The sequence below is a fragment of the Crotalus tigris genome, unplaced genomic scaffold (genome assembly GCF_016545835.1).
Source record: "Crotalus tigris isolate CLP2741 ecotype Arizona unplaced genomic scaffold, ASM1654583v1 scf7180000017658.5313226, whole genome shotgun sequence".
Lineage (NCBI taxonomy): Eukaryota > Metazoa > Chordata > Lepidosauria > Squamata > Viperidae > Crotalus > Crotalus tigris.
This window is the reverse complement of record NW_024096545.1, coordinates 4,219,184-4,244,455: the sequence shown is the minus strand read 5'-3', so window position 1 is coordinate 4,244,455 and position 25,272 is coordinate 4,219,184. Positions and strand designations below refer to the sequence as shown.

Sequence of the window (25,272 nt, the reverse complement as noted above, 5' to 3'; positions counted from 1 at the left end):
CTTACTGTATGACAAAACCGCCAGGCTCTGTTATGTTTGTTAAGGAAGGACTATGTTTATAGTCCTATAGGGAATTAAGATCACTGTATTTTAATATTTTGAATAGTACCTGTGTAATCTTGTACTCAGCAAGAAATATCAGACCTTTATTTTTCTAAACTTCCCTCTTACAAGGATACAGACTGTACTGTAAAGATACAACTCAGATCAAGGAAAGTAGAAGAATTGTTGCTGTAAGCATCTGTACCTGAAAATCAGGTAGCATGTAACAATGCCACCTATCACAAATGTACATGTCTTCATGCTTAGTAGAGAGTGTACTTTTCACCTCAATAATTGAGGGAATACTAACAGACAATGGAAATAATGTTTTTAGACACATAGATCATTTCTGATACAAGACTTTTGTGCCAACTGTATAGAAACAAAGAGAAACCTATTTGAAATAGATGATTTTGATAACTGGAAGGGATGTTATTTCAAAGAACAGTAGTCTATGATATAATTACATGAATTAGTTTGGCCATTTGTGATTGACCTTCATTATTTATCTTTGTTGATTTCCTTTCCTTTCTTTCTTTTTTAGAGGAGAGAGAAGAAAGAACATCTAGCAATTATATCTGCCTGAAAACCTACAACCTCTTAGCTTGTTAAGCTAAGTATTCACTTTGTCTCATGAACTTACTCAAAAGGGTCACTGGGATCAGGTTTCTGTAATTCAGATGGAATTGGGATTCGCTTATAATACATCTCCCAGTCAAATGCTCCTCGCATTGCATCTCCAGCTTGTGTTTCATAGCCAAAATGGTCATGATCAATGACATCAATCATTGGACAAACAATAGTTTTGTGATTTCGAGCAATGCGGTCTGGGGAATTAAAAAAAAGTTGTATTTTATATTTTCATTTGTAACAATATAATACACTTACAGTAGAACATAAAAAAGAATCTTAGAAAAAATACAAGTAGTCCTGTATGGTGCTACTTGGGACTGGAATTTCTATCACTAAGCAATGTGGTTGTAAAGTCGAACATCACGTGATTACATTGCTTAGTGCAACATTCCTGTCAGTTCCCATTGCTGTCATTAAGTGAGGTTCATGGACTGTTAACTGAGAATGTGGGTGCCTAGCAACCCATTCACACTTAGCACCAGTTGCCAAGCACCCTCAATCACAAGATCACCATTTACAACCTTCTCTGCTGGCTTTCCCAGAAAATAAATGGGGAGGCTAGCAGAACAGGTTGCAAGTTACTGCAGTGTCCCCCACCTATGCACCCTTCCTCACCTCCTCTGTGTTTCAATTGGATATTCACTGACCCTGTGCACCCTTCAACCCTCACCGTATCTCTTTTGCAAACTTGCACACCCATCCATCCAGTGTTTGTCATGCATCCTCTTGTACCCTCATACATCCGTGATCCATCTGGTGCAGAGATCCCCAACCTGTGGGCTGCAACCCACTACCGGGCTGTAGCCTGCTGGCCAGCGGGCCGTGAAATAGGCTGGCCAGGGTGCGCACGTGTGTGTGGGCACTTATCCCATGCGATAGCGCCGCTGCTGCAGTGAAAACAGGGACTACATAGCAAAAATAGGGCAGTGCTAGCAAGTGTCACACGGGCGCTAGCACCCCATTTGCGACGTGTGTGCTCGCAGCCCTGTTTGTGTGTGTGCGCATGTGTGTGTGCGTAAAATGCTTCCCCCTGCCTTTTCCTCCAGTCCGCCAATCAAGAAAGGTTGGAGACTTCTGATCTGGTGCCTCTTGCACATTCCCTTGCACTCACTCATTCATATTCTGATCCCCTCCCATGTGGACTACTATAATGCGCTTTACATGGGGCTACTCTTGAAGAGTATTTGAAAGCTTCAGTTGTTGCAAAATGCCATAGAATGAGCAGTTATGTATGCAACTAGACTTACGCAACCTACACCTCTGCTCTATGAGCTGAATTGATTATCAATTTGTTTCCCAATCCAATTCAAGGTGCTTTATAAGCTTTATAGCTTACAATGTAATGTAAGTTAATATTGTATTGCAATATATTAATATATATAATGACATAACTTAGATATTAACTTTGTAACCTACATGCCATGGGGCCAAATTATTTAATTGTCTCTCCCCAGTGACATCAGGTCCAGTAGAAGAAGATTGTTGTGGGTTTCATCTACTAAAACAGTGTTTCTCAACCTTGACAATTTTAAGGCATGTGGACTTCAACTCCCAGAATTCCACAGCCAGCATTGCTGGCTGTGGAATTCTGGGAGTTGAAGTCCACATGCCTTAAAATTGTCAAGGTTGAAAAACACTGTACTAAAAAGTCTCATCTGTCGGGACCCTGGAGGAGGAACATTTCTGCTGCACCTGCCTTAAAAAATATCATTCCCCTGAGGTCAGGTTGGCCCTGTTCTGGGTGGCCTTCAGGAAGGGTCTGATGATTTGGCTTTGCCATCTGGTCTGGGGATTAGTGAGAGGTGTGGAACCCATAATAAGGCTGTATTGTTCCTCTCTCCTGGTGATTGTGCTTTATGGATTCGAATCATTTAACTGTTTTAATGTTTGCATTGTTTGTAAGGCTGTTTTATTTTTTGATTTTGGCTATATACTGTAAATCAAATAAAAATTTGTGAAAATGAGATGTGATTGAAGAACAGCCTTCAAATGAGAGCAAAATAAATAATTGATTATCCTGGTATTCCCCATCCCCTGAACTGGAAAAAAAACATAGTAATTTGAATGCTAGCATACTAACATGTATGTGGATATTCTAATGTTAATTCAATGAAATCTTACTCTGCTATCCGAAGGCTTGGATAGTGTCACTCTTGTTGTTCAGAAAGGCACTGCATTTGCAGTTGATCATTCAGAAACACATTTCAAATAGGATTCTTACCTAGGAGAGGTGGCAACCAGTTCACATTTGCTTCACAGTGGGAATCTAAGAAGGTAATAACATCTCCTATTGCTACAGAAGCTCCGAGCATTCGAGTCCTTATTAGCCCTTCTCTCTTCTTAGTTCGAAGAATCCTAACTTTTGGAAACTGGGCCATATAATCCTCCAAGCGCTTTCTGAGATGCTCTGCATGGAACAAAATGAAGATAAAAGATACATTAAAAATGAACTATGAAGTTTAAAAAGGGGGCTCTACCTCAGCTTTAGATAAAGCAACAAAATAAAGCGGAGTAAATGCAGGTAGTCTTCAACTTACTGAGCCAGGCAAGTCATGGCAGTCGAAAAAATGGATCTTGTGTCTAATCCAATTTTATGACTTTTTGCAGTGTTTATTAAGCAAACACCATGGCCATTAAGCTATTATTCACTATGGAGTGCTTCTACAGGGTGACAGGAATTAAACATTGATTTGGGCAAAAATGCAGTAAATCACGGTCATATGATTGTGGGATACTGTAAATGGTTATAAACATAGGCTATTTGCTGAGGGCCCAAAACACAGTTACATGACTATGGGGGAGTCCAGCCATTGGAACTGGGTTGTAAGTACCTTTAGGGAGCTCTGTTGTAACTACAAACAGTCACTAAGCAACTGGTCATAAGTTGAGGTCTACCTGTAATTAAATAATCTTTTTTAAGGGTAAGGCTTATGTCATTAAGCATATTGTCATTTAAAAGGATATTAGGAAGCATAAAGGCAGAAATGATCCTATAACAATGTGTATTTGTACTTCCAAAATTGTTCATTAAAGTTTTTCACCAAACATTCCTAAATAATTTCAGCAGCAATTGAGTAAGAGAGCAAACATTTTCTGTTCTGAAAGTAGGCTATAAAACAAGAAAGAAGTGACATAAATTTCAAACTGAGGATACTCTCAAAGTAGGGTTGTGTTGGGACAAGGACTATTTACTTTGTTCATAAATAATATGGACAAGAAACATTTGATGCCAAATTGTTTAGGTTAATAAAATCAAAAAGAGAGTTCAAAGAGTTGCAAAAGAGTCTTTCCAAAATGGATCAAAAGTTAATTATTTATTTGTAAAATATATACTGTACTTATCTATTCCTTTAACAGCTCTGGGAGTCTTAGAGATTATCATATAAATAGCCATTAAAAATGTACATGTGTTTTGTAACTACCCTAGGTGTAAGCTGTGCATAGTTCGGTGCAAGCAAATGCAAAGTGATGCAAAGTGTCACAGAAAACACATGCTTCAGATATGTTAATGGGATCTGACAATTCAGATGAACTAAAATCATCTATTCCACTCAATGCCATCAGTAGTTTTGTTACTAGAAGTGTGAATTCTCTGGATTTAACTTACTCTAACATCAAGAAAGCATTTAAGGCTACCCTTTGCCCTCATTTTGGCTCCTCAGATCATCTCTGTGATGCTTATGCCAGCATATAAGTCTTTGTTAATTAGAGGGAGACCAACTAGAAAGCAGGTGAGAGTGTGGCTGGCAGGAACTATGGAAGCTCAACACTTTTGGGTGCACAAATTGGAACATATTTTAAGAGGCTACAATGAATGGGCAGCATAGTGATGTGAACGAGTATGCTTCTACTGTGTCTGCTTATACAGTATTTAAAAGTGCATGGAGGATGTCAGTGTTCTTAAGACTATTGTTATGCGGGCAAATGAGAAACCTTGGGTGTCTCAGGAGATCTGTGCGATATTGAAGGTGAGAAATGCCTCTTTTAAATCAGGCAATGTGGCAGCACTTACCATAGCAAGAGCTGATTTGAGGCACGCTATAAAAACAGCAAAGCGGGCCCACAGACAGAAGGTACAAAATTTTTTTCAAGTTCCTATGGACCCTAGACGGATGTGGCAAGGTATTCAGGTTATTACTGACTATAAGGCACCTTCCCTGACATGTAAAGTTGATGTGGATTTTCTAAATAAGCTAAATATGTTTTTGGGACTGTTTGAGGCCGCAAACAACATTCCGGCAAGGCAGGCTGTTCCCCTTCCTGATGAACAGGTGTTCAGTTTTGATACAACTGCTGTTTGGAAGGTCCTGCGAAAAGTGAACACTCGAAGGGCTGCGGGTCTTCATAATATCCCTGGGTGAGTACTTAAGGAGTGTGCTGACCAATTGGCTGTTCTTATAAACATCTTCAATCTTTCATTGCATCAGGCTGTGGTTCCATCATGTTTTAAGACTGCAATCATTGTACCAGTGCCCAAAAAATCTATACTCACATGCCTTAAAGATTACCATCCAGTTGCACTCATTTCCATTATGATGAAGTATTTTGAGAGCTTGGTAAAAGACTATATTGTTTCATGCCTTCCCTCTACATTTGATTCATTATTATTTGCCTATCGGAAGAACTGCTCTTTAGATGATGCATTTTCCTGTGTGCTTCATCTTAGCTTGGCGCACCTGGAGGAGGAGAATACTCATGTGCGAATGCTGTTTGTTAATTTTAGTTCAGCATTCAACATAATCATTCCTCAGCATTTAGTGGACAAACTGGGTCTATAAGGTTTTAACACTCCTTTATATAACTAGATATTTGATTTCCTTATTGATAGGCCCCAGGTTGTGCAAGATGGAAGAAAAGTTTTCAACTCCATCTCCTTGAGTATGGGTTCCCCACGGGGCCGGGTCTTGAGTCTGTTACTGTTCATCTTGATGATCCATGACTGCTGTGCCAAGTCTGCTACGAATCATAATGTGAAGTATGTGGATGACACGGCAGTGGTAGGTCTTATCCGGGATGACAATGAAGATGTTTATAGGGAAGAGGACTGGTGTAATAAAAGTAACCTGAATATTAATAAAACAAAGGAGATCATTATAGATTTTAGAAAGAATTGGCATAGCCATACTCCACTTTGCATCAAGGCTGCAGCTTTGGAGGTGGTCAACAGTATTAAGTATCTGGGTGTTCAGATAACTAACAATCTGATTTGGTCTCTCCACACGTCATCCTTAGTGAAGCATGCAAACCAGCCTCTGCATTTCCTGTGTCGGATAAAGACAGCACATCTTTCTCCTTCTCTCCTGGCCACTTTTTACAGAGGCATGATTGAGAGCATCTTAATAAACTGCATCACTGTTTGGTTTGGTGGTAGCAGTGCATACAGAGAGTGATAAGACAGCTGAGAAGTTATAGGAAGCCTGCTTCCCGTTATTCAGGACACTGCCTGTAAGTGCTACATACTTAGAGACCCCACACACCCACTTCACAGTCTTCTTCTGTTGCTTCCCTCTGAGAGGAGGTTTCGAAGTATTTCTAGCAGGACTACTAGATTCTGCAACAGCTTTGTTCCTTATGCCATCCGCCTTGTAAATTTGCAGGATTTTTTTTTCTCGCCATGTATATGTAAATATCTGAACTAGACTGTGTTGTTTCTTTGGGTCATATATGTGTGTGTATATGGGTATATGCATAATTTTTTTGCCATGGTTATGCAGTGTGTATTGGAGGAAGTTACTCTTTGAAAGCTGTATGCAATGAAATCTCATTTTAATGTATGCTTATTTGTGTATATTTAAAATGACAATAAAGTTATTCTATTCTGTTCTATTCTATTCTATTCTAATGTTAGTGATTGAGCAAGAAAGGGATTTTTGAATCTTGATGGATAGTTCAATGGAAATGTCACTTCACTTCACAGTAACTGTAAAGTTAGAAATTCTAAGCTTAAAATCATTATGAAAGGAACAGGAAATAAAAAGCCAATTTAGTTTTGCCTCTATGTCAATCATACTGTATATTCCATAGCATGTGGAATACTGTGTATAGTTCTGATCACCATATCTCAAAAAGATTACTGGGAAAGGTTTAGAAAATATAACCAAAATAGTTAGAGAACTAAAGCAGCTAGCTATAAGAAAAGACCACAGTGATTAGGGTTTTTTAATTCAGAGTAGAGGTCAGTAAAGGGAGTCAAATGTATATTAAAATAGGCATTGTATGGATAATTGGAATAGGGAATTTTGTTCTTCTCTTACAAAGTTAAAAGTTGGGATTATTTATTAAAACTAAATGGGAGAAATTTAGGAATACTAAAAAGAGGTTCCTTTTATACATATACCCACAAATGATACAGAATTAATCTTTGGAATATGATACTATCAAATTAGAAAGGGAACTGAATAAATTCATGGAGAATTGGGCTATCAATGGCAACTGGTCTCAATAGCGGTTTGCTATTTCTTTACTCATGATGATCTACCTTGAATATGAGCTACTACTGAGTAATAGAGAAAAAGGAGTATAATTCTTCTGTCCATATTTGTCAACATCCTGCCTGCCGCATGGGCTAGAAGTGTGCTTATTCTGATCCAACAAGATTCTTTAATGATACTAGTCAAAATTAGAAAAACCATTTACTATGTTAAATTGCAATATATAATTCAATAACACACATCTGCCTGCTAAAACAAACATATAATTATCTAATCAGAAATTTTGATTCTGCATGGTTCATCTGTCTTACCTAATTCTGCAACTCTTTTTTTAAAAAGTTTAATTCAAGAAAAAAATGTTTTCCTTAACATTAAAAATGAATAAGTGTGACATATAAAATACATTAATATTTTTTAAAAAAACAACAGAGGAAGTACTTAGAAGCCCAACATTAAAATGTATTTTGTGTATTGTATGTGCAAAATAATCCAATATTTTGGTCGAGTCATGAATGTATAAGCAAATACATTATACATTGGATGTACCTCTATCACTGAAATCATCCACCAGCACAATCTCAGCTATCAGTTCAGGAGGAGAACGATTGAGAACACTATGTACTGTTCGAAGAAGTGAGGACCATCCTTCATTGTGGAATGGGATTATTATACTGGTGTTGGGAAGTTGTTCCAGATATAGCTTGCTATTGCAGCTTAAAAATGAAGAGAATTACCATCTTGATCAGTATTTATAAATATTACCACTGCTCCAGCACCTAAAGAAATCACTTCTATTATCTCATGTAAATATTAAACATTCAGTTAACTAACAACATATTATTTCAATTTATAAAGAACAATTGATAACTGTGGGAATTGGTTACATTACACAATACCTTATTATTAAATTTCACCCAACAGCAGCAATGTGCAAAATTTTTCATATCTGAAACATCCCATACTGACTGCAAATTGCTCCATCTGAAATATGGAACAGGCTGTTTTGAATATTCTGAGACTGTTTTTATCTTGAAAGAGTGTTTCAAGAAAAACCTGTTTGTTTCGCAAGTGTTTAAAGTACAAATAGGTGTGTTTCAAACATGGAACTATTTAAATTAAAAATTTTTTTGGCATAACCCAAGTAGTCATGCTATTAGATATGATATTTAATGCATCAGCTGAAACTCACTTTGACAACAAAAAAATATTAGTTTTAGCTGGAATGGCATTTAAGAGAAAATGCAGGAAAATAAATTATAGAAACAAGAAAACTCATACTTTCAACCATAAGAAAATTCTATACTTACTTTGGATGTCGTATATCTGGTAGAGAACGGTTTAAAGAAATTTTATCACTCACAAAAATATTAAAACCATTTTCCCTATATGCCTGGTCCACTTGCTCAGTATCAGTCATAGGATATGGTTTTCCTTGTTCTCCATTTCCTGCAGAGAGAAGAAAGGCAAGGAGTAATCTTAAAACATTCCACATCTAACAGAGCAATAATTTCATCCATGCTCAAAATTCAAAAAGCTGTTGAATTTTTCTCATTCGTCACAGTCTAGTCCAGTGGTTCTCAACCTTTCTAATGCCGCGACCCCATAATACAGTTCCCCATGTTGTGGTGACCCCCAACCACTTATACATCACCGGGTGCCAGGGGCGTGGCGAAAGAAAAGGGGGAAAAAATGGCGGACAACCTTGTTTGGCGACCCCCATGAAATGGTCGTTCGACCCCAAATGGGGTCCCGACCCACAGGTTGAGAACCACTGGTCTAGTCCTATATTCTAGGACTGCAGCTGAGATTTCTTAATAATACACCCCAAATTGTTAAACTCCCCATTTAAGAAACAGATTATACAGTTTATGAATATTGGATAATGCTAAAAAGAGACATTTTGGTAATTTTCTCCTTTTGAAAAAGGCCATAATAGACTTATCAGATTTTTATCTTGATGAATCAACATATCTTATATTTTGCAATTTAAATTTATACCGCTGCCCAACTCACACTGATTCTGGGTGGTAATAAACCAGTTCAAAAAATGGCTATAGCTAGACAAAAAGACACACCACAAACATAACAAATATAATCCTATTCAGATGGATGCACCACTCCACCCTCATTTAGAACCTAGGGAAAAAGTCGGATTTTCAAGGCAAGTTTAAAAGATAGCAGTGTCCTTTTCCTGCTACTCTGTCCACTGTGCCTGCATTTCCATTGAACTAGTTAGACATGGGTTGGCACAAACAAAAGCAGATATCAAAATGGCTTCCTAGCGGCCCATGCCATGCTTTTTGCTATTGTTTACAAAACTTGAAAACAATGAGAACATTTTTCCTGTCTTTTGGAACAAGCAAGGCTCTGTGGGGGTTTTGTCCAGTACTTTTTTTGTAAAAAAAAAAAAAAAGGTGCCGGAACTCACACACATCATATAACCTGCCTTGCCTACCCTACAAGGTTCCATCCAAAAAAGGTGCCAGAACTCCATTCTGGGCGTTCTATGACAAAAAAAGCCCCGGTTTTGTCTATGATCAGTGAAAAAGGCATTAGGAATTGAGGGAAGTTTTGTTCAATTTCTGTTCTGGGCTACTAACTTGCTAATGACTTGCTGATTTTTTAAAAAAGTGTTAACAATGGTAATTTCTTTTGAGTTACATGAACATATCCACTAGTACATTGCATTTAGTACTATTTTGCTTTTATGAGTTAAGACTGAGTGAGTTATACAGACCTGTTCTCTGCAAATCATTCTTTATAGCTTTTCTGTCATGCCAGTCTTTTTTTCTTTGTTGGTTACCAAGGTAAGCTTCATTCCTTTGTCTTGCATGGAAGCCCTTTAAAAAATATGATTGCTGTTATACTTTTGTAAACACACTCAAAATCCATACTGAATATCTGATAAGCCACTTTTCTAAGTTATATTTTATGTTTTATGAAATTTATATTTGTAATATTTTATTTGATATTTTGTATAAGAAATCCAAAATAAAAATTGAGTTTATTTGTTGGGTTCCAAATTTTAAACCATACCTCTATTAATTCACTAGGTACTGTTAATGAAGATATTATTTCATATACCAGCCTCTATAGCTACACTATGAAAATATTCCTGTTTCCTTTTTTTGCTTTGAAAGTGTTTTCATTACAGCAAAACAATTAACACACAACCATTTTTCAGATATGCTCATAACTCAATACACCAAGCCTAATGGAACAGACTCTATACATAGAGAATTGATTCCTCATAAAATATATTCTTTTTAGGCAACTTAAAAAAGTGATTTAACACTTAGGCACTACATAAATCAGTAAAAGTACTATTTACTTGGATTATTATCTTAGTTGATGAGGATTTGTAAAAAATCAAAAGCTTACAGACTATATTGTAAAATTGTTATCTTAACATGAAATTTTGAGCACCTTATTAAACAAATGATTTTTGAAATCCTAAAAAGTCTACTTGCTTGTGAAATCTTCAGAGCATCCTTTCTCCTATATATTCTTTCATGCAGAGATGGATACTCTTCTAGGCTTATCACAGGGCATTCACAGAGAACAGGGGAAAAGAATTATAGTCATAACTCTTGGTTTCTTGGAGAGGGCATAATCTCTGTAACTTTGGTATCCTGTTTCTATATAAAGACTTTTCAGATTTACTGAAATTCTTGTTATCTGCTTGGGAAAATGATCTCAGCAGCACCAACTCACAGAAGGGTCAATTCATCTTATAGTCCATGCTGCATCCCCAACCATTTTTGCTGTTGTTGCCATAAATAAGAGTCATAAAATGCAGCAGAAACACATTTACAGCCTGCAATATTTCTTCTTCTCAAAAGAAAGAAGGGAATATGAGAAATAAAAAAGAGGAGAGCCACAGTAAAGCTGCTCCATGCCTAGAATGTCCATCTCCATTCCCTTCTACTCCTCTGATACTTTGCTTACATAAAGGGCTGGGAGAGAGATGGGTACATATGTGTCTTGGCTCCCTTTGAAAATAACAACAATAACAATATGGATAAAAATATTAAATCCATCCTAAACATTTGGCTATGTGACCACCATAATAATTTATTAAATTTATAAACGCAAAATCTTTGAAAGCAGACAAATTAATAGGTTTAGAACAGGGGTAGGCAACCTTGGTTTTTTTATGACTCATGGACTTCAACTCACAGAATTCCTGAGCCAGCATAGGTAGGCCAGAGTCAAGGTTGCCTACCCCTGCTTCAGAAGATATCCAGTTGGAAAAAAAATCAGAATGTTTCCATTTAACAGTTATTTAATTAAGAATGTGCTGACCTTATACAAAGGATTATATATAATCCAATTTCTTTCTTTTTTCAACAAGTACAATGTGCATAAATAAAGGTTACACTATTATTGTTTTTGAGCCAAGAACCTACAGGTATGCAGGGTATCAAACCTCTAACAATCCTAGGAAGGAAAAGCACCCTTATTTAATATTTGTTGCCTCTAACCCTTTCCTCAGAAAACATAAGCCAGAGATAAAAAATATACATTTTAAAAAACCTGGATGTTATATTTATGAATGTAGGTGTAAGGATGATATTTTTTTAAATGGTAAAACATGGATAATGTTGGCATATACTGTCTTATTTACTGTTATAAATACTAAGGATGAAATAGAAAAAAAGAGATGGGCTAATTAGATGTGTACCAATTTATGTTGGAAATAAAGATTAAATTTCTATTCCAGAAAATGTTTTTAATGGTTTCCTTAGAAAGCCAAATAATTTCCTTCAATTTTTATTTTCATAATCAGTTTGTTAAAAAAAATCAGATGAATATAATTATTCAGACTGCTAGAGAAATGCTTTTTAAACTTCATCCCACAGAACACATTTGCAATTTAAGAATCTGAAGGTATTTTGCAAGTATTTTTAAGGAACTAGTTTTAATGTTTTTTTCCTTCAACATGATTTTGCCATTTTGTTGTCACTATAGTCAAGATTAAATACAAATATAAAGTTGATTTAAAACTTTATTAACAAATTTTAGTCCAGGCATGACTGAGATATGTTCCAATGTGCAAATACATAATTCCATTAAAATTTAGAATCAATGTCTTAGCTATAAAAATAATTTTACTAAAATATCCTTTACTGTTATTAATAAGGTATGTTTTATTTCAATAATTTCATTTATTTAATATAAACAGTGACAGATGTACGTCATTACCAAAAACATACTTGTCTTCTATGGCCTTCAGTTAAGACATATTGTGATACACTAAGTTTGTTGCCTCACAAAAAGAATCTGACGTGCCCACAGAGATTTGGCAAGTTTATCTGCACCCAAACCACCCTGGTTTCTCACTGATTATCTAAACTCACACAGAATTTGCTTTTCCTGCCTTTCTGGATCCCCCCCCCCCAAAAAAAATCTTCAGCTCCTCTGTATCCGATGGATTCTTTTTCCAGCTATTTCTTGTGTTCTATTTTCTCCCAAAGCCCTTCTCAGTTAACTGATAGTACATCCTTGGGAATCAGATGCTTAATTGTCTTTCAGAGCAATTATATCAGATTATTATTACTGGTAGTATTAAAGGCCAGTGCCCATACAGATTTCAGCTGCTTGGCATCTTGTTGAATTGGCTCAGAACTTCAGGATTCTAATATTTGGAATGACTTCATAAGTCTGAGTGTGAAGCCCTGCATCTGGTGCACTCTTCAACACTGTTGCTCTTCTGGTAATTATACCTCTCAAAGAAAGCTGACTCCACTGTAATATCAATATTAACAGTATAATTATTTAAAATAGTATGAAATCCCCACACAGAACAAGTATGCATGTAGTTTCTTGAGATCCTTAAGAGCCTACATTGATTTCAAAATCAATATAGATAAGTCCTCTTTGTTTGTCAGATGTTGGTTAAATCAAGTAGGATGACTTTTTCATTATTTGATGTACATCACACTTTTTATGCACGGTTTTAATAGAAGATAATTCTATATTATAAAGAATTTAAAGTGTTATGCAGCTTCAAAAATAACTGGAAAAAAATTAACTTACGAGGAAAATGGGTTTTGGAGACAGAGAAACAAATGAAAGCAGCAACATTTTAGAACATCTCAAAAAAATAAGAGGAATCGGATAAGAGTCCAAATTTATTATCTCTTGCTTCAATATGAAATATCTAACTTTATGAAGGAGAACATTCAAAGTAATTTTACCAATGGATGGATAATAATTCATACAGATTGCAAGTTTTATTTATTAATAAAACAAAATTGAAGTCCTTCAAAATTCTCTTCAGAATATTCAGAGTTTCATCATTGGTTTCAATATCTACTGATCAGTTTATATGTTCCTAAATCAATTACAAAAGCATGGTAAAACACTAAGAGGTTTGACTGAATTTTTAAAAAAACTAATCACATAAAACTCAGATAATTTATTGGGATTTATCTATATGGCTGATGAGGGATGATTCAGAAAATGAATAAACTACTGTATAATACAGAAACTGAATACACTACTAATATGCTACAATAGGAATATTAATGGAAGAAAAATATCAATTTTACCATTAGTATTAGAGAAAATTAGTATAAGATGTTCTGCTGATTGTGTATTATTCTAGTACTGATTGCTAAAATAGACAATTCGTTTTCTTAAAACTACTGGAAATGCAATATTGTAGCCAGATTGGACTATTCTTTCCTATTTGGTGGCCTCAATGTAAGTCACAACAATTCTGGAAAATGATTTATAACACAACAAAAACAGATTTGAAATATGGATTTTTCTTTTTAGCTCATCATGCTTTTATTAATTTTTTATAAAACCTTATAGTCCTATAAAATATACTGTTTTTATATATAGTAACAGCTACTGTAATATTCAATGTTTCTTATCAGTAAGCAAGCACAATTCCTTCCATAGAAAAACAGTCAATTAAGTTATAGAAGTATGCAGGAATATCAAAATAAGCTACTTACTTAAAAACACTTTTAGTGTAGTAGTTAATGCCAACTTACTTTGGAGTATTATCTTATAAACAATTTCATACTATATCCAAAGTATGAATTTAGCTGCTCTAAATGTAAGATTATAACACTCCACAAGTGTGATAACTTGTGTGCTATTAGGTCATCATTTCCGAGATATTTTCTTGCCTAAACAGAGTGATTATGGGTGGGCAAAAAAGCAGCAGGAATAGGAATGATTTCCAACTTCCTGTCGTCTCCCTCACTGATTTCCTTGTAGGAAGCTGGCAGGGAGTATCAGAAATCACGCTTCATATGACCGCAGCTGACAGTGGCAATATAGTAATGCAGGCAACCTAATGAGAAGGAAGGACTCACTGGAGAAGGGCCTAATGCTGGGAAAGATTGAGGGCAATAGAAGAAGGGGACGACAGAGAATGAGATGGCTGGATGGAGTCACTGAAGCAGTAGGTGTGAACTTAAATGGACTCCAGAAGATGGTAGAGGACAGGAAGACCTGGAGGAATGTTGTCCATGGGGTCGCGATGGGTCGGACACGACCGCAATTAACAACAACAACAAAGCAATACTGAAATAGCCATAACTTGTCAAATTTCAATCCCACTGGATTGAAGTCATGGATTCTGGATTTTAAAAGCAATTTGAGACACCTTGGTTCAAAGATTGCTGCACTGAAGATTACACTCAATCAAAAAGACAAAAGAGTTTTAGTAGATGATAGCTAATACAAAATATAAAGATGGCTATTTTGTATGATATTGTCCATTTATATGTAAAAAAAAATCTGTTTGGTAAAAGCCCACTAAATTTATTAGGATTGTTCCTTCATAAATCTGTTCTAGACTATCACCAACTCTTTCTTCTTCTTATATTACTTTACTCCAACTTTCAGGATAACAATCCTCGTAGCAGTATACGAGCATTGTAAATAACTGTGTATAATCTAATAACTATTACTTAAAAATGAATTTATAGTATGACTAGTAACAATGGCCCTGTATGGAAAGAAGAATCCAGTATTGGAGGCTTCTGGTCTTGGTCCACTTTCCTCTCTCTCTCAATACTGCATCTTCTTATTACATCTATTGAATTATCTGTTCCATGGTATAGCTAGGTTTAAGATATAAGATATAAATCCACATTTTTAGTATGCAAAGCAGAAGTACAATATCATTCATATATATATATTAACATCTCCCATGTTAATTATATCATATTGACTTAATTTAGTTAAGGTAGAGATCTTAAAAATGCCCATTATACTCCATTTTAAGCTCCAGCCTAAAACACTGAGCCATTTTCAATTGTTGTAATAATCTCTATTAGACAGCTCTGACTTTGTTTTAAACAGATTTAAATCAATTAAACTTAAAATCAAAATCAGGTTTTATTTCAGTTTAATATTTATTAATTATTCACAGGACTTTACCTAGCTCTTTTCTGATCTATGTTCATGCATTTAGATATGATCCGAGGGCACTTAGACATAAAATTATTAATTTTTATATAAATGAATATTTACCCCATTGTTTTCACCCTGTTTATACAAACAGACACAAATGGTCCTCTCTAGGGCTTTTTTTGTCATACAACGCCCAGAACGGAGTTCCGGCACCTTTTTTGGATGGAACTTTGTAGGGTAGGCAAAGTGGGTTGTATGATGTGTGTGAATTCCGGCACCTTTTTTTTTTTTAAACAAAAAAAGCACTGGTTCTCTCTATGCAACTGTCAGCTGGACTATAGTCATTCACTGGAATAAATCAAGGTTGATCATCTTGTATTGCTCAGGGTTGTTGGTAGACGTTCTTATTCCCCAAGGGGAATAAGAAAAAGAAGCAAATTAAAAAAGCAACAGAAACAGGTATCAATGCCAAAACCAGCAGATATTGGAAGAGATGCTGTTATTTGTACCCTTTGTTCAAATTATTAGGGTCTGGGAGGCAAAGTTCCATGAAGACACATAATTGATACATTGACACATTAAGGCATGTTTCTCTCAAATAATACCAAGAATAAGCTTTAAAATAGTGTAATAAAGGAAATTAAAAATTATAGTTTATAATTTCCTCCAAACATTTCTCCTATTCTTCATTCTTTTTTTTATGAAGCAACCTCTTATTAAGAAAACAGGGTTTCTTACTAACGGACGATTCAAGCTGGGTGAATCTGCCAGGGAGACAGCAAAGGAAACTCTGAGAACAGCAAGGGATGCATTAATGCACTCGACCCAGAGGTTTGAAGAAAGGCTCAATTAGTTTCTGAAGTGTGCACATGCACGGATACAAGCACATCGAAGGGGTGGAATTGCCAAGATAGGATGTTGTGCAGAGAGTACAAAAATAGGTTCTTTTTTTTTTCTCCAGATCTTTTTAATAAAGGGCACGAAACCTTTCAGGAGATGTTAAGTAAAGAAAACAGATATACAAAAATGGTGGATGAGAAAAAATGGTGCCTGTCTGAACTGTTTCTACTTGCATTTATAAATCTTTCTCTTTGAAACTTGTAATCTTTCCAGGAAAAAAAAAATCCATTTTTTTTTCTTTCAGAAAGAATTTCAACCTTTGATTATTCCCATTAATAATCAAGTAGCATATTGAAATAATTGTAATACAATATCTAAAAAGCAAATTTGGGAAGCAAAAAAATCTTTCGCTTAATTCACTTTGCACTTACGTACTTATTAGGTGACCTTAAAGCTGTGCCAGCCTCAACTACCAACAAAAACATAATACAAACCTACTTTAGAGCTTCACTTGAAAATTGCAACAGGTACTTTAGAACATAGTAAGTACACGATATTAATTCCAAAGATTACTTCAAGGCAAAGTATAGCATAGCTTTTAATTAAACTCTTCAAATAGAGTTTAATTCATGACTATGTGGACACAACCACAGAATTTTCTTGCATGATGTGGAATTAATTTGCCATAGGCTTCTTTGCAGAGTTCCCCCAACCCAACTTCCTCTACGTAACCTTGGAATTCCTTATTTCAACCACATAATATATCAAAAATCTTTTGGGGATTTTGTCTTTGGAAAGGGAATCTAATAGGAGTAAGAATAGTCATTTGGCAACAGAAATGCTTGGATACATATGTATGGCGAATATTCAATATTCCATCCACAAGCAGCCCAAAAATCATTTAAAAATTACTCAGCCCTCTGACAATAGAATACAGGCAATAGAAAGGAAATTCAATAAAAATATGAATACATTAGAACAGTCCTGAATTATATTCTCAATGAAGTTTAATTTTCATGGGTACTTGAATGTATTACAGGTAGTCCTTGATTTACCACCATTCGTTTAGTGACTGTTTGAGGTTACAACAGACTGAAAAAAATGACTTATGACCCCTTTTCACACTTATGACTGTTGCAGCATCACCATGGTCACATGATCAAAATTTGGATGCTTGGTTCGTTGACTTATTGTGGGGGACATCCCCACTATTGTATCTATCCCTTCTCCTGGTCTAACCTTTCTTGTTTGTCACCTCTTGTTATACCCTTATTGACCCCACTTCCCCTTTACCCTTATAAAATGTAATAAAATATTTATTAAAAAAAATTGGATGCTTGGCAACAGGTAAATATTTACGATGGTCACAGTGTCCTGGGATCATGTGATCACCTTTTGTGACCTTCCTGCAAGCAAAATCAATGGGAAGCCTGATTCACATAACAACCTTGTTACTAACTTAACAACTACAGTGATTCATTTAACTGTGGCAAGAAAAGTCGTAAAATGGGGCAAAACTCATTTAATAAACTATCTTGCTTAGCAATGAAAATTTTGGGCTCAATTGTGGTAGTAAGTCAAGGACTATCAGTATTTCACTTTATTACATCATTTATACTTCTTCAGTGAAATTTTATTTACATCTAGTAATTTTAAACTTTATTAAGCATTTACCATGAGGAAGAAGCAGTTTCTAACCAAAGCAAAAAATCCATTCCATGAAGTTCTAAACATTCATTTACATAAAAATATAGACTTTGCAAGTTTGAAAGTATATTAAAACGGGAAAATAATCCAAACACTATCTACATTTTTTAGTTGCTGATATCAAAAACAGGAAGATCAGAGCCAAGAATAATCATAGCCAAGAAATATCATTCTGGCTGTTACCTAAGATATTTATAGAAGAAATATAAATCACAACAGCAATCCCCTTTGTGTTAACTAATACATTACAGTATATTCGGTTTGCTTTGAATGTTTAAATATTAAAATATAATGAGCTAGTGCAGACCTAATGATGAGCCAGTATTAGTACCAATGTCTTGATAGCTTTTACCCTGGCCCAAGATGCCATTGGCTAGAGTACTCTTTGTATAATATTCTGTTTCTCCATATAAGTACAGTACTTTTAATCCTCTGAAATACTTCTCAGGCTTTGGAGATTCTTGGGATATATGAAAATTAACTGTTCCTTGCTACATGTGTTAACATATTTTGATTTCTGTAAAACCCCATGAGGTACAATCCATTAAAATATAAATTCACTCTGGTATCTTTTTAAATTTTAAATTAAATATATACATTTTCGATGTACACTGTTTATGCTTCCTAATTAGTGAGATGCAGGGAACAGAATGTTTGACATATAGCTACTGGATTAAGTTCCTAGTTTACAGAGAATAGCATGAGCATGCCTGAAGTAAAACTTAGCTTTGATAATAATATATTGGAGAAAATGTGCTAAAAATGACTGACATCCTGTCATTACCATAAGCAGAGAATTGAACATAATTGCAGGTAGTCCTAAACTTTCATTTTATTTTATCGTTTAACAACTGTCTTGCTTAGCAACAGAAATTTTGGGCTTCCTTGTGGTTGTAAGTCAAGGACTACCTGTACAGCTAACTTAGTTGACACATGTATTAATGAATAAAATTGATCTATTTAACAAGTATTTATTTATGCTGTACTTCAACAGATACAGGTAGTCCTCAATTTACAATTGGTTATGATACTCCCCCCCCCCCAGGTACATATGATCCAATTCCAAAGTTTTGATGACCAGGGCCCTCCACTGCAGTCATGTGACAGCATTTTGGGCGCTTGGCAACTGGCCGGCATATTTGGCTATTAGCAGTTCCTGTGGTCATGTGACCACATTTTCTGTTTTACACTTTCAGTTTTCAGCAAAAAACATCCCAAAGTAAACACTGGGTTCACTTAACAGCAGTGACACTCACTTAACACTTCAGATTTACTGGTGATTTGCTTAACAACCACTGTAAAAAAAAGGTTGTAAAATTGGATCAGTCGCATGATGACCCACTTTACAAGCATCATGACTTATGGCAGTAACAGGCAGGATCCATAATGGTCATAAGTTGAGGACAACCTGTAATTTACAATGCAATAAGAGAAAAACTGTAATCAGCATAGTCAGAAATGGACATAGAAGAAAGGGGAAAAAAGTGAAAGTAGAATGACTATGAGGAGAAAACGCTAGTTTCATATTAAAAAAAAACACTGGAATGTTAATTTTGCAAGAGAATGTGTAGAAAGTGGACACAAGGAAAAGTAGATAGGAAAGCTGCTTACAACAGAGTAAAAAGCAGTTAGAGAGTACCACAGATGTATTTGGAGATATGCTAATAGAAAGTATGAAAAAAGAACACAGTGGAATGAATAGGTAAAAAGGACCGAGGATGAGGAAAAAATGCCTGTAAGAGAATGACTGCAGCAAAAAATGAGATAAGAATGTGTACAGGCAGGAAAAGATAGTTACAAAGAATGTGATCAAGGCAGTGAGGAATATCTGTAAAGCTGCTTTTTTGTGGGTTGTTGTATAAATTCAACTAATAATTACATAAAATAAATAAGTAAAATACTTTAAAACATACACTGAACAATCTGAACAATTTTGATGAAATAATACTGAGAGCCAGCTTAGTGTAATGGTTAAGGCAACAGGCTAGAAACTGCAAGATCATGTTTTAGTCCCACCATACGGACAAAGCTGTGGGCCAACAATTTTCTATTGGTTCTCAAAAGGAGGCAAAGGCAAGCCACTTCTGAAAAACCTTGCCAAGAAAACTACAGGTACATGTCCAGGCAGTCTCAGAGAATTAGCTACGAGATGGGTGACAATCAATCAATCAATCAAATACATGCATTGCATGCATACATACATACATAAATGATTTGATGGAAAAAATACCCCCCCCAATGAATTTAGCTATTTTTTTCTTTTTTCATAACTCCTGCCTGTAATTACTTTTTTTTACGTCTTACATTTGTGGCATAACATTCTTTACCTCTAAAAGGAAATGGTGTGTTACTACATATTTGTGCATGAAAAAGTATTATTAAAATCTTGTAATTATTTTGGTAAATTAACTATCTGGGAAAATACATAAAATGTATGTGTACACATATAAACACATAAGAGCATCCAATAAAATCCTGTTTTAAAATAAAAGACTGTTTTCAATAGAAGACAACAATTTAATGTTTTGGAAGGAGAAGGAGGAAAAGAAATGGAACTCATTTAAAATAGCACAAGAAGAACCCTATACAATGAAAATGTCCCATACATTTTCCTGATACTTCTTCAAAATCAGATTTGGCTTAGCCAAAATACCATTTCTGATTTTTATCAATTCTCATTCCTTTCTTGACTGATTTTCTTGCTTGATTTTTCCTTATTAAAACAACCCTAGAACAACCATTCAAATATCTTAAACAAGTTTAAAAACTTTGATCCAAGGGGAATAATGTCAAACCAGACTAGAAATGCATAGCAGCATCAGTAGGATAATCAAAGGTCTGAATAGGCATTTCTTAAAACTGTTTTGCATTCTTGGAACAAAATTTAGCAGAAAAAGAATTCCCCAACAGGATAGTTGGGGATCCTAAGGATGTCATGCCTTAGTCTACCCACAAGGCAGATCCCTAAGAGATTCAGCAGTCACAAATACATATCCTCATATTAAGTTCATGGGCAGGTAGATATGAAAAAGATACTCTATTAGATCTAGGGGATCTTGTTGCTACTACAAGTTACTCCATCTTAAAAAAATGAGTGGTTTCTTCCCCTTAAACATAGCTTTTCAGGATGTTGAGAAAAGGGGCAAAGAACCTGCATGAACAGGATTTTATTTATTTATCTATTTATTTATTTATGAGACTTATATACTGCTTTAAGTGCAAGCACTCTCTAAGCGGTGTACACCAGTAAGCAATGTATATATATATTTTACATTGCCCCCAACAATCTGGGTCCTCATTTTACCTACCTCGGAAGGATGGAAGGCTGAGTCAACCTTGAGCCGGTGAGATTTGAACCGCTGACCTGCTGAACACAGTCAGCTAAAGTAGCCTGCAGTACTGCACTCTAACTGCTGCGCCACCTCTTATTTGTTTTTTTGTTATATTGTATGCCCCCCCACCTCACCTAGAAACTTAATTCACAAGACTACAGGTAAGAACACTTATATCTCAAATTCAATTCAAATATTTAGAATTATTTTTTTAAAAGGCACGTGTAAACTATGGAAGAAATAACACTTCTTAAATAATGACAAATGAACATATTTATAATACATTAATCAGAGATGACTTTTTGCTTCAAACATAATTTTAAAATCCTGTAGTTATCTGTAAAATAAGCAAAGAAGCAACAGCTGTTTTGTGTTTCTCAAAGACATAAACTCTGAAGAAACACAACTATTAAAAATTATATTTTTTGAAGTCTTCTTTCTGCATTGTTACCCAACTTTGGAAAAAGGGCAGAAAATTATTTACAGATTTATTTCATATGAATTAGATTATTTCTCTCACTACAAGCAGGACTATATATGGCATTTTTAATTTAAAAACTTATTTTTTTAAAACATATTATTGTTTTATTTTTTACTAAATTACTATCTAAGCATATGTCTCTATATATTATTTTAAGCTGCTAGCCTTGGACTATAATAAAGAATACCAACCTGTCTGCAGTTTTCTTTCTATCTACTTGCCAGCAGCACTTTATGCTGCATTTTAATTATTCTTGCTGGTGGTGGTATTATTATTATTATTTAAAAAAACTTGCTTTCAGGATTAATTTCAGCCTGAGAATGTAGAGATGATTTCTAATTTACACTGAAGGACCACTTTTGTGGAGATGTAACTTTGGAATCAACTGATAGGGTTCCATTAAATCCCTGGCATTGCAAGTGGGTAACTCAGAAACATTTCCCGATCAGCAAAGATATGCAAAATATTCTTCCGGCATGGACCATCAAAGAAGGGGTGTCAAACTCGCTGCATCATGTGACGTGTCGCAATGTATCGCAACTTTTTTCCCCTTGCCAGAGCTGGGATAAGCACAGCTTCCACATGACGTATCTGGGCTGCGTGCCGGCCCACTATTGGGTTAATACTAACATTAGAAATCTTCTTTATCATTTTTTTAATTTATTCATAATGCTGAAAGTCACCTTTCAGGAATAACATAATCTTCTTTTGTGTTTGAACAATACTCCAAAGATGTTTTGACACTAGCAACTCATTCATGCAGGATAACTATAATTTATTGCAGTGCTCTCCCCCTCCACACACTGCCCTTTACAGTTTTTAAGTATATTTCCTTTCAGAAATGTCAGGCACTAAGTAGTAGTTTGTCTTCCCTGCCAACAAAATGGAAAAACATCTGGCCCTAAAGCATCCATATGACTTTCTACATGATACGGAAATGTTCTTTAGCCCTAAATCTCTAGAAATAAAAAATGTGAATATAAAATCCTAGAGCTTAGTTCACAGTCTTACTGCAATAACCTCTTCAAAAATATATTTATAGCCCTTTCAAATTTTGCCAAACAATTAGCTTTTAGAAGTGCTTCTTAAAATCCATAAAGCAGTTATGTATTAAACAGCTGGGGCTAAACATTATAACACAGCTAGAATTGCCTACTGTATTCATTTTTTGAAACTGAATAAAAAATTTAAATCCAGCTTCATTTGCATTTTAATAATGTCCTCTGATGTAATTAATTAATAGGATTTTGAACATTATCAGCATTGGTCATTAAGGTCCCATTTCAACCATATATTATTGAAAAACAAATAAAACTACAGTGTTAAAACCCAGAGCTCTGAAAAATCACATTTTAAGCATATTATTATTTATAGGATGCAAATATAAGTCACAATGGATTTCAGAAGAATAACATTATGAAGAATGAGACTGATACTCATTTGCAAATGTTGTAGGCTTTTACAATTTCTGGAACTGTTGATGCAAGAATTTAGGTTTCCCCCGACCCCTTCTCTAAATTTCTCTACAATCTCCTATTCTTTACTATAAGCAAGATTAAATGATATCATATAAAATGCTAAGTAAAAACATAGAAATTAAAATTTAGCTTTTTGCCCAGTATACAAGTCCTAAAAAGCATACATTTCTTTCACATACTATGTTAGAGTCTTATCTACATTTAAATGCTGTCAGATTATTTTAGCTTGTTTTATATTTTAGTAATTTATTTATATTCAGGCAACATGAATTCATTATCATACATACTGACTACTTTTCTACATTTGTTTAGGATTCAAGAAGAATAAATGGAAACATCACTTTGACTTGTAGATAAATATATACTGACAAGAAAAAAGTATTTATCTACAACTAGTTGAATAATCAGGAGGTGATATTTATAATAAGAAATTTATGCCATAGGTTTATGCCATAAAGCTGTTATGTATTGAGTCTTCCTATTCATGTTTCCAGCCAGCAGTCATGCTCTTCTTTTCAAGACCACAGGTAGTCCTTGACCTAGGACCAGTAGTTTAAGTCCAAAGTTACAATGGCTCTAAAAGGTGTTTTATGTTCCATATAGCAATTCTGGCTTTCTTAAAACCATCTCACAGTTATGTGATTGTGAACTGGTATTTGGCAACCTGTTTGCACTTATTGGTTGCCAAGCACCTCCAGAAAGTCAGCGAGGAAGCGGGTAGAGAAGGTTACGAGGTGCTGTTGCCTGCCAAAGGATTTCCCCTCCCTTCCATTCATGGGGGGAGGGGGGAAATCCTTCATTAGGCTGAAGAAATGAAGCTCAGATCTTCAGATCTTCACAAGCACTGCTTCATTTCTTCAGCCCAGTGTGGAGAGGAGAGGAACTCTTGCGGTGGACTGGACAAATGAAACGGGGATCTTTGTGATCCCCGCTTTGTTTTTTCAGCCCAGTGCAAGAGGTCCATTTCATGCCTGAAGCAGAGTTTCCTGTCCACTTTCAGCAGGCAGTGGGGTCTATGACAATTCGCTGCAGCCAACTCACCTCAGCCAACTCTGTAGAGGACAACTCGTCACGGCCATCTCTCCACAGGACAATACGCTGCAGGACAAGAGTTACACTAATATCAAGGAAATGGTGAAATAGAATCATTAAAGAAAGGATGCAAAAGGAGGGACAGAATGAAATGTGAAATGGCAAAAATTAAAATAATTTTTATTTATTTTAAATAATTAAATAGAATTGTTAAATTGTCCCGCAGCGAGTTCACCATGGCGAGCTGGCCGCAGCAAGATGGCTGTGGCAAGTTGTCACATTCCTGCTCTTTTGCCCCATATGCTTAATGACCACAACTGGAAGATCTGGGATTGCAATAGCTTGAGCGAAGCCTTACCTGGGCATCTCACCTAATGACTGCTTTGTTTAACAACCAAGATTCCAATCCCAATTGTGCTCATAAGAACTACCTGTACACTATTCCTCCAATACTATCTCATTTCTTTTGTCCTTTCAGTAGGAGCATTTTAGTATTATAGAGCCCTTTTAATCAAATTGTCCTTTTTATTGAAAATACTCAGTCCTTCTTCTGCTTATTTAGACTCCTCCTACCTAAGCTATTTGTTCCTGTAATGCTTTTAGGAACACTTTTGTTCCTAAAATACTGCAGTTGTGGTAGTGCAGTTGAAATCTGCCCCTTATTGTCTACATGTTCAATGTTGCACACACAAATGGTTGGAACCTGAATAGTATTCCTGTACTCATAATTCATTCTTTCTTTTTCACCTCCCCAAAGATACTGATGTATGTCTCTGGATAGCTACATTCAATTCAAGCTCAGTCTCTGATTATTACACGGACACAGCAATATTTTCTTAGCAAAAGTATAGAACTGATTTGTCATTGCCTTTTCTAGCAGTTACAAGAAAAAAAAAATATGACCACAATTGAGCCCA

General features: G+C 35.3%; 1 protein-coding gene across 2 annotated transcripts in view; it reads right to left on the bottom strand.

Annotated features, from left to right (window-relative positions):
• The window catches only part of GALNT10 (polypeptide N-acetylgalactosaminyltransferase 10), a 54,384-nt gene that overhangs the window by 18,826 nt on the left and 10,286 nt on the right, over positions 1 to 25,272 (bottom strand). Inside the window, exons 1-6 of one of the 2 annotated variants that reach the window (XM_039335768.1) lie at positions 24,365 to 24,487; positions 9,844 to 9,946; positions 8,414 to 8,552; positions 7,653 to 7,819; positions 2,897 to 3,082; positions 686 to 869 (exon numbers count right to left, since the gene is read on the bottom strand). In XM_039335768.1, the coding sequence (XP_039191702.1) occupies positions 686 to 869; positions 2,897 to 3,082; positions 7,653 to 7,819; positions 8,414 to 8,552; positions 9,844 to 9,946; positions 24,365 to 24,472 (887 nt within the window). In that variant the 5' untranslated portion in view covers positions 24,473 to 24,487. Of the gene's footprint in view, positions 1 to 685; positions 870 to 2,896; positions 3,083 to 7,652; positions 7,820 to 8,413; positions 8,553 to 9,843; positions 9,947 to 24,364; positions 24,488 to 25,272 lie in introns of those variants that run through there. The other variant, XM_039335767.1, reaches the window with a different exon arrangement.